At 49.0% G+C, this 9,732-nt stretch overlaps 1 protein-coding gene across 1 annotated transcript; it reads left to right on the forward strand.

Moving 5' to 3' along the window:
* Positions 1-1,888: 1,888 nt before the first annotated feature.
* Positions 1,889-5,230, forward strand: LOC114922991 (calcium/calmodulin-dependent protein kinase type II subunit gamma-like). The gene is made up of 3 exons (XM_029285335.1): positions 1,889-1,953; positions 4,024-4,118; positions 5,211-5,230. Exons 1-3 carry the CDS (start codon positions 1,889-1,891, stop codon positions 5,228-5,230), a joined length of 180 nt encoding a protein of 59 aa, XP_029141168.1.
* The last annotated feature ends 4,502 nt before the right edge of the window (positions 5,231-9,732 follow it).

Genomic DNA, 9,732 nt, shown 5'->3' on the forward strand with positions numbered 1-9,732 from the left:
ACTATCCCAAGCAGGGCTGGGAGGGGGGTATAAAAAGACCTCCTGCCCATGTGCTCACTCTCTTTCCTCTCCTCTGCTGCTTCTTGCAAGACCATCTGTCTTCTGCAATAAACTGTAACCTTCTTCCCAAAGCAGTTGCCATGTTTGCTTATTTATTCCCGGCTTGGATGAACCAGGATGAAGACTTACTTCTAACACTGCTAAAGGCAAGAATAAATAACTGAGCAATTTTGCAAGTCTCTCCTGTTACTACATCGTTTTTACCTCCAGAATGTGGCCTGGGATTGCACAACAGGCTAGATTACAATCCGGCTGACTAGTTTGTAGATGTTCGGTAGAGACCTTGCCAAAGTGATTTTTAATAGTCTACGAAGGGACAGGAAAACCTGGCAATCAATAAACCATGGTGGACTATGCTTGTTTTGCCCTATTTTGATTCTCCTCCCCAGCATCAGCCCATCCATTTTAGTCCTGATCCCTGCTGATGGAGAAACCCTCTAACATTTTGGTGAGGGTCAGGCCATAGGCCTGCAGCCCAAGGAAAAACCGGAATCCAGTGGGCCAGAAAGCAGCCCAGCCACCGTGCCCCTCCAGTTCCAGGGCTGGACTTGCAATTATGTCTGCCTGCTAAGGTGCTGGCCCGCGTCATCCTGCAAAGCGGGGCTCACTTGGCGCCATGCTGGGAGCTCCAACTAAAGGCCGAGCGCTCCAGCCTGGCCCTGCCAAGGAAGGGGGCAGCAGCCAAGGCTACAAGGTCTCTTGGGCTGAGGTTCATTGAGTGACACAGACATACACACATACACACACACACACATACACACACACAGACAGAGAGAGTGTGAGCCTGGGTTACCTACCTCTTGCAGCGGATTTTGTCAGGGGTGCTCAAAGGCTACACACACACACACACACACACACACAGAGTGAGCCTGGGTTACCTATCTCTTGCAGCTGATTTTGTCAGGGGTACTCAAAGGCTACACACACACACACACACACACACAGTGAGCCTGGGTTACCTACCTCTTGCATCAATTTTGTCAGCGGTGCTCAAAGGCTACACACACACACATACACAGAGTGAACCTGGGTTACCTACCTTTTGCAGCGGATTTTGTCAGGGGCGCTCAAAGGCTGCCCCAACTTTACTCTGGAATTTCGGGGTTGGCAAGCGGGGGGGAGGGGGGGAAGGCAGCACCGCGTTTGTAGCCATCGGCTGCACCTGCTGGAAAGACTCCCGGTCCCTCCCCGGTCCCTCCTGACCCCCGACGGCCTAAAGGCTGAGCCAGGCCAGGCCAGGCTAAGCCCCAAGCTCGCCCCTTCTCTGCTCCTCCGGGCTGGGCTGCAGGCAGCGCCGGATCCGGGCAGGGAAACGCCGCTCTCGGCCCGACGGGGAGGCGCCTCCCCAGGCAGGAAAGAGCGCGGCGGCGGCCGCCTCTCCCAGGCCCGTCACGCAGGCGCAGCCTCAGCCGCTCCGCCCGCGAAACGGGCCCTCGGGGAGGCGGCGGCGGCGGCAGCAGCAGCGGCGGCGGCTCTTTGGATGCTTGGCCGCGGAGATCTCGCGGTGCTGGCGGCCGGCCCGGGCTGCCTTCAGACGCCGCCTCCTTTTTGTGTCGGGGTCGGGACTGTGCGCAGTGGAGCGGGCGGGGAGGCGCGCCGGCAGCAGCAGCAGCAGAGGAGGAGGAGGAGGAGGGAGAGCCGGAGCCGCAGCGGCCGGAGGCGGGAAGGAGGAGCGCGCTGGTCTGCCTTCGCCAGCGCCGCCGGAGCCTCGCCCAGTCCGATGTGCCTCCTGCGGCGGCGGCGCTGCAGCTGCTGCTGCTGAGCCAGCCGACGTGCCGGCCGAGCCTTCCCGCCGCCGCCGCTGCCGCCGCCTCCCGCCAGTCCGAACATGGCCATCCCGGCAACGTGCACCCGCTTCACCGACGAATACCAGCTCTACGAGGAGCTCGGCAAGTACGTCCCCCCCGCCCGGCCGCCCCATCCTGCCCGCCTGCCTGCGCGGCGCAGCCCTGGGCACCGCCACGCCGCGCCTTCCGGGGGGCCCTGGAGCCCTGGCCTCGCTTCCCAGGCTTGACAGCGCCTCCCGCTCGGCCCCCGGCCACTGCGGTCTTTCCGCAACTCTCCCCGGGCAGCCGCCTCGGCCGCCGGCTTGCGCAGGAGCGGCGCTGCCCGCCCGCCCGCCCCTCCGTAGTTGCTCGAGCGAGCTGCAACTTCTGCGGCCGACGGGGGCGGAAGGGGCTGCGCAGCGCCGAGGGGGCCCAGGGAGCTGCGGCACCGGCGCCCGCTCTGGGGGAGCCTCGAGGCCGGGGAGCCAATTTCGGCGCTCCCGTTGGGAAGGCCAGCCTCACCTGTCTCGCTTCGGCTCTTAACTTCGAGATTCTCCCCCCCCCCCCTGCATTACAGCAAAGGACCATTGCTACATTTCTCACACGTCAGGATCAGCTCTCTGTGTAGCCCCATCCTCAACATGCACCGCCTCTGTCTTTCCGTCTGTATTTTTCTCCTCGGTGCCCAATCTAGGGGAAGGAATAGTGTCTGGGGAGAGAGGGGAGCTGGGAATATCCCAGGTGCGTCTTCGTTTTGCACCAGTCTCTACGCATCCCTCCGGCTTGGTCTTGGACCCTGGGGTGGTTCTTTTTACATTTCTGTGCAGGGATGGAAGCAGGTGGATACCGGTGGGGGAAAATGGCTCTCTATCAGGGCTGAAATTGGCAAGGGAGGAGCAGCTGGGTCCCAACCTAAAAAAGGGTCCCTTAGATAGGTGTTATGTAGCTACCCATGGCTCCCAAGCAAACAGCCAAGTCTAGGGCAGAGATGAAGTAGTTGGGAATCCTTTGCCTTGCAACAGGCAAGCCCACTGCTGGTTTTGAAACTTCTTGTCTGCAATAATAATAATTCTAACCTATTGTAACTTTGCAACAGAGTGTCTGAGGTTCTCTCTTCCCTCCACCCCCCACCCCTGCTCAGAATTGGAAGGCAGATGATCTCTTCTGCCATCCACGCCAAATTGCAAGCCGACTCCCCCCCCCCAAGGGGAAGGTGGTGGTGGGGTGTGTGTGTGGCACTTTCCTTGCTTTCTTGGGTGGCCCCTATTTCAGGATGCTGTCCTTGCTTTCTGGGCACCAGACAAGATGGGGATCCGGTTTCTCCTCTCGGAGAAGCGGAGGCTTCCAAACTGAATACTGCTTTGGAGTAGGCTGCTTTGTGGTGGCTTGTCTGTCTTAGGACCGGGGCTTCCCTTGCTAAATTTGGATTGCCCGGTGTTATAAAAGGCCACTTACGAAGTACATATCAAGGCTCTTCCCATTAGAGTAAGGGTATTTCAGCTCTGCAGGCAGGGAGGGGTGCTAGGAAACTGGAATAGGAGTGGCCATTTGAGATTTTCCCCGTCCATGGGGGGGCCCTCCGTTGAAGAAAATGAGTAATGGATACAGTGAGCTCTTGTGGGGCTGTGTTCATGGTTAATCAAATTAGCAATAGTCACAGAACACGCTGAACCATAAAATAGCCACATTTTAGTTTGTATAATACATTGAGCCACACGTTTCAGCTGCAATCCCAGTTTCTGTGTCCAAAGTGATAGAGCTCGGAGGCCAGGCTGGAATCAAAGAGTAAATTAAGTAAACAAATCTCAAAACCTGTCACTTTTTTTTCCCTTACCCATGCTGGCTGTTTTCCAGATCATCTGATTTCTTGGAAGCTCCTTCTCCTATACCAGGGGTAGGTAACCTTGGCTCTTTTATGACTCGTGGACTTCAACTCCCAGAATTCCTGAGCCAGCCATGGCTCAGCTTGGTACCTCTCTCTTTCCCCTCAGCGTGGCTGGCTCAGGAATTCTGGGAGTTGAAGTCCACGAGTCATAAAAGAGCCAAGGTTGCCTACCCCTGTGACCTGTACTAATAATGTTTCTGTTTTGGGCTCTATAACCAATTGAGCAAATGGGTTCTTTTAAATACCTTGACAGATTGAATCCTTCATTCTTGATTCAGTTTCACGGGATCAGCCTTTCCGTATTTCTTCTAGGGGTGCTTTCTCAGTGGTCCGGAGATGTGTGAAAAAAACCTCATCTCAAGAATTTGCTGCAAAGATCATCAATACCAAGAAGCTGTCAGCAAGAGGTAAATATCCCAGCGCTGGTTTTAATCAAATTCCTATACAGGATAATGTCGGAGAATTGATTGCAAGGCTCTTGATTGATACGGTGTGGCAAATGTCCTCACTGATCTTGGAATCGGTATTTCTTTTAGCTTTGATTTTGGAGTATGCTGCCTCCAAGCTCATAGTTAGGATGGATTCATTTCTTACTAGATACTAAACATCGTGTACTGATGCTTAATAGTGAGCATCGAATTAACTACCTACCTAGTAAGTCACTCAACCTATTAGGTAGTTGATGTTATACTTTCAGAAGTATAAAATGCGTTATGACTCTGTATTTGGACTGATTCTTTTTTAAATTCCCAGGGGCTTAGTTCTAAATAAGTTTGCTTAGAGCTGCATTGAAATTGGCCACAAAAGATTATATCAGGCCTCTCCAATTCAAATGTATTTTATTTCATATTTTGAAGCCTAGAAGAATGTTGGAATCAGAAAGAGAAGGGATTGTTGGAGGAATTGTCTAGGGCCCTTGTCCTGAAGCTGTTGGTATTACAAGTAATAATGTTTTTGTTTTTAGCGTTGGGATTTGGGGCTTGAATTTGTTACTATTATTTAGTAGGCCTGGGGATTTGGCACGTGGAAAATCGGTGGAATTTATGAAGAACAAAAAGAGTCAATAATAAAGTCACATTTTCTTTTCAGGGATGTTATGCTTTGCATGCACTTAGCTATAGATTACTAACACACAACATCAACTCCACATTACTTAAATACATCTGTGAAATGGTACTCGTACGATGCTTAAAATGATGTATTTCGTGATGTTTGTCCACTCATCCAAGACCTCTGTTTATACTTGAAGAAAAAGCCCATAATAGCATGCCACCATGCTTTTATACTGTTTTGAGTAGCTGTCAGTGGCATAAAATGTGTAATAATCCAATTTAAGTGCAAGCATTTACTTATTCAGTGGTTCTGTAGCAAATGTTAATCTATTCTGCGTAATTAACCAGTATGTATAATGATATTTTCAGTAAAGCCAGGGTATTGATTTAATCCTAATCAGTGTGATATTTCTTTACTCATTTTCCAATTATCTTACCTGTTTTCAGGTTTCAGGGCATCTAGCTGATGGCATGCAGTTACTTGAACTAAAGAGTTGTCTTTGTTGCAATATTAATGTTATTGTTTCTTCTTGTAATTCCTCCATGACTTCTATAATTGCATCTTCAGTTTAGAGTCTTCTTGATTTCCTTCCTCCCTCCTTTTTAGCAACTTCAGCACTAACAGTCGCCTTTCTTTGCTCTGACTTAAGAGCTCCCAACCAGAAAATTCCTTGTTCATAACGTACATTGACCATGCATTTGAGGAAGGGGTGTCTGCTTCTCAACATGTGGAGAGTAAGGGTCTACGAATGCCTTTTCAACCATTGTAGATGGCAGAAAATCAAAGACCTGAACAGGTGCAGAGTTGATAGAGAAAACTCAAAGCTTCTTCGCTTTGAGAACCTTCTCTCCGTTTCCTACTGCAAAATATAGATTACGATTATTTTCATTTACCACAATTGTGTCTTTGTCCCCGCAGTCCCTGTTTTCTTTTCATGACATTTCTATTAGAAAGACATCAGTTGTCCTAACAATTAAATTATCATAATGTCTCAGTGGAAATTTGAATTTCCCAGTATGACTTGTAACTGTTGCACTGGTCTGGTCTTTGGTTTTTCAATGCGTTTTGGAAGAACTACAGAGCAATAATTAGGGCAGGTAATACTATGCTGACGTTTGGGTTTCTCTGACATACTTGACTCAAAGAGAATGTTTATCAAATGGGAGAAAGGATAATGGGTGCCCCAAACTTCATTACTAAAGAGTACATAATTTTATTCAAATTCCTGAAAAACATATGCAGCTTTAGGTGTATAATTCCAAAGGAAAAAAAATTGATATATTTGGTCATAGATTATGGCGCAAGAGAAATGAGGTGCAAATTTATTTATTTATGAAATTAATAGCAAAAGTAAAACCATTGAACTAATGGGCCCATGTCTGTGAAGAATGGAGAGTTATTATTGACTTATTGTAAGATGGAACAGACGGATAACATGATCTGAGCGTCTACAAATTGGTAGTAGCATTCAGCATTGAATGGGGGCAGCTATGTCCTGGCAAAGTCAATACAAATATTAGTGGTGCCAAGAATCAATGGAGAATTGTTTTTTAGTGATGATAGGAGATACTGTCTTATTGTTTTTGCAATAAGACAGCTGTAGTACATGATACCTCAAAGCTATCCAGAGCTTAGGAGCAATTATAAGGCAGAAAATATAAAGGAGTGATTAGTCTAAAACAGGGGTGTTAAACTCAATTTCATTGAGGGCCACGTCAGCATTGCGGTTGCCCTCGGGGCGGGGGGGCAGCGGCCTACTGGGTGGGCATGGATGGAGTGGGTGTGGCCTACTGGGTGGGCATGGCCAGCTCTACATCTTTCCCGTCAAGGGTGCCTCTGGGGGCCTGGGCAGGAGTGGGACAGATCTGAGGGTCTCTGGCAGAAGGGGGTGGGACCGGGGCAAGCGCCAAGGCATGGTCCATTTCTTCATTCCTCACAAAGGGTGACACCTGCCCAGCATGCACCCAGGGGGCAGGGCCGACACGGCAGGGGCTGGTTCCTCGCTGTTTCCAGACGGCCTTGTGGAGCTAAGACTGAATGCGTTTCAGCATAGATGGCCACCACAAAAATTGTACATTGGCTCCCGGCTGGCCTGGGCCAGGGCCAAGGCAGCAGGGATCGTTCCCTCACTATTTCCAAGATGGCTTCACGGGCCATATGAAACCACTTTGCGGGCCGCATCGGGCCTCCGGGTCTTGTGTTTGACATGTCTGGTCTGAAATGACAATAGCATCTAAGATGATCTCTGATTATAAGTATACCATAAAAGATGGAAGGAGAAGATCACTATTTGTCTCTTCCAGGAAAACCATGGGGCAGGTCTTGTTACTGCACATCTGTGAGGGAAACTATATTCAGCACGAATTCCTATTGCTGCTGGTTCTGCTTTCATCTTCCTCCGGTTGGGCTCAAATTATTGGTTGCTCCGATGTGTGGGAAAATGTGTCTGAAGTTGGGCTTTGCTTTGACCATATGTTGTGTGCAACAAGATTGCCATACAAATCTGTTCCTTGTGAATCACCACTGTGCGGAGATGGCAAAATAAACCACAGTACACATACACAGTGTGTGCAGATTGTGATAAGGGTGTGAAAATTGCAAGGGGGAAAAAAAAATCTGTCAATTGTCATGATATCTAAATCGTGGAGTAAGAATTTAAGGGCCCAGACGACTTTATTGAGCTGCAATAAAATATAAGCCATTATCGCCAGCCAAGAAAGCCATAGGCAGTTAGTTATTCTAGCTGATCGGTGATAAATGATTGTGCTTGTGCTAAAGATGGTGGATTAATTCATTTGAGCATTTCCGAGCACCGTGGAGGGTGGAGTTCTGAGTATTGCATATTGAGTAGAAGGGCAAAGTAGGAAAATATATAAAGTCAGAAAATACCAAGAGAAACCCTTTAGGTCTCTGTACATAAAGAACCTCTGCTGGAAAAGGGAATCTGGCAGAGTACGTTAAGATCAGATATAGCTCTGGGTGACCTAAGAGGTGTACAGTTTCTCTGGTGCTTGTAGAGCGGCAGTGTGAGTCAAGACTATGACTAAACACTCGGCTGAGAAAGTATTGGAGCCGCAGTAAACGCCAGCTGCAAAGTGGCAGGGAGATTTCACTACCCCATCTCTTTCTTTACAAATTCAGGCTGCTTGTAAGAAAAGCTGCGGTGCAGTGTTTCCTCTAGCAAGTGTGAGTTGGCCTTGATCATTTCGGCTTCCTTTAAATACCAGCTTTTTTTTTTTTTTTTTTTACTATTTCAGTAGTCTCTGGAGTCACGTGTTTTAGTATGTGCTTAGCGCTTTTCCTTTAACATGTGCTGGCCCTCTTATCTGTGAAGTAAAACTGGTTTAGAGCAGGGTAGCTTACATTTCTTAGTACATACTTGTGTGGGAGCCAAGATTCTGGGTGCTGACAGAGACACTGAAAACAGAAGTGAATTGCTTCATTACCAGAATGGCAATTATAATCTCCCTTTGTTCTGTGATCTGGCTAGCTTGAGGTTAGTAGAAGCAAGGCTGAAGAACTGCGATCTGATGGTGTTCTAGTAAGGGAGGCAGTGGATGAGTGGAAAGCCTGTTTTTTGCCCAGTGCTTGCTCTGCATCCATCCTTCCTTCCTCTTCTCTTGAATCTCTCTTTCTATAGACCAGTGATGGCGAACCTTTTAGAGACCGAGTGCCCAAAAACTGCCCCCCACCCCCGTCCCCGCTCCGCCCTGCCCACTGGGCCACCCACCATCTCCATGGCCCACCACAGATCACCCAAGCAGCCCAGCAGCACCATGGTGGCCACGCCCTCCGCCCGTGCCCCGCAGCATCATCTGCGTGCAACGGGGCGCAAGGGTGGAGTCTTGTCTCCACTGCCCGGCTACCATGTCCTTGGCTGCGCTGCTTTGTGTGGGCCGCGCCCAGGGGTGACTCTCCTCTGGGGGGGGCTGCTGGTGAGGAGGGGGCCATGGGAGGAGGCGGGGCTGGGGAGATGGTGTGTGTGCCCACAGAGAGGGCTCCGAGTGCCACCTCTGGCACCCGGGCCATAGGTTCGCCACCGCTGCTATAGACTATAACACAAGAGATCGACTCTTGACTTGAACAGAGATAACACCTTACATTGCAAAACATCTCACACTGTTAAACCTTGACATGGGTTTAGAATAGCAGTTGTCGTGGCTGTGACTTTAGTCCAGAATTGATTCCATAACTGGAAAAGAGGTGTTGAATTTGTTTCTGGCATCACTTTAGGAGAAAAGGGAAGAAGGCTATTAAGCTGTTTCAAAATCATTTGTCTGCTGATGTAGTAGCTTTTCACTTCGTGATATCTGTGCTGAAGTCATGTGAGTTTCCTTTGCTCTCTTTTGAGAGTCAGTTTTCTGTAAAAAAAAAAAGTATTAATAGAATATTGTCAGAGGGGATAAAATAAAATATGCTGATTCTTTTTCATCAAGCTTGCTTGCCTAGTAAGGAATAGAGGCGGTCTGTGGGCCACAGGCCACCCCTGACATCCCATCTGTCATGCCAAGATAATATTCTGCTCGAATTGGTGAGAAATAGATGAAGTTCAAGGGTATTATATTTTTTTTCCCCTCCAAAATAACGCTAGGAGGCCTTTGGGAGGGAAGATGCCCTTCCATCCATTCCCATTCCCAAATTTGGCTGAAACCAAGCTGCTGAAATTTCTGAACAGTGATGCAGTTTGTGCCCATTTTGGGAGTGGGGAATAAGTGTGGCATGCTCCCGTCCCTCCGGCCCAACCTCTGCTCCCTTTCCCATATTTAGGCCATCAAAATAGGCAAAAGATATTTCCCTCCTCCATTCTGGTTTTTAACACTGTTGATCTCTGGTGTCCAGCAGCAGGTCAAGGTGACTGGAAGTAGAGCAAATGGGAAAAGAGTAGACCAGAAGAGTAGACTCAGAGGAACCCTTTGAATCCCTGTAGGTAAAGAACCTCTTCTGGTTAAGAAAAAAGTGAAATCTGGC

This window comes from Protobothrops mucrosquamatus, unplaced genomic scaffold, assembly GCF_001527695.2.
Source record: "Protobothrops mucrosquamatus isolate PMUCROS unplaced genomic scaffold, P.Mucros_1.0 scaffold1524, whole genome shotgun sequence".
Classification (NCBI taxonomy): domain Eukaryota; kingdom Metazoa; phylum Chordata; class Lepidosauria; order Squamata; family Viperidae; genus Protobothrops; species Protobothrops mucrosquamatus.

Bases quoted from the DNA above. Each gene is read 5' to 3' on its own strand.
- LOC114922991 (XM_029285335.1), top strand. From the start codon at position 1,889: ATGGCCATCCCGGCAACGTGCACCCGCTTCACCGACGAATACCAGCTC. The intron at 1,954-4,023 runs GTACGTCCCCCC...TATTTCTTCTAG, and splicing joins CTCTACGAGGAGCTCGGCAA to GGGTGCTTTCTCAGTGGTCC. The intron at 4,119-5,210 runs GTAAATATCCCA...ACCTGTTTTCAG, and splicing joins CAAGAAGCTGTCAGCAAGAG to GTTTCAGGGCATCTAGCTGA.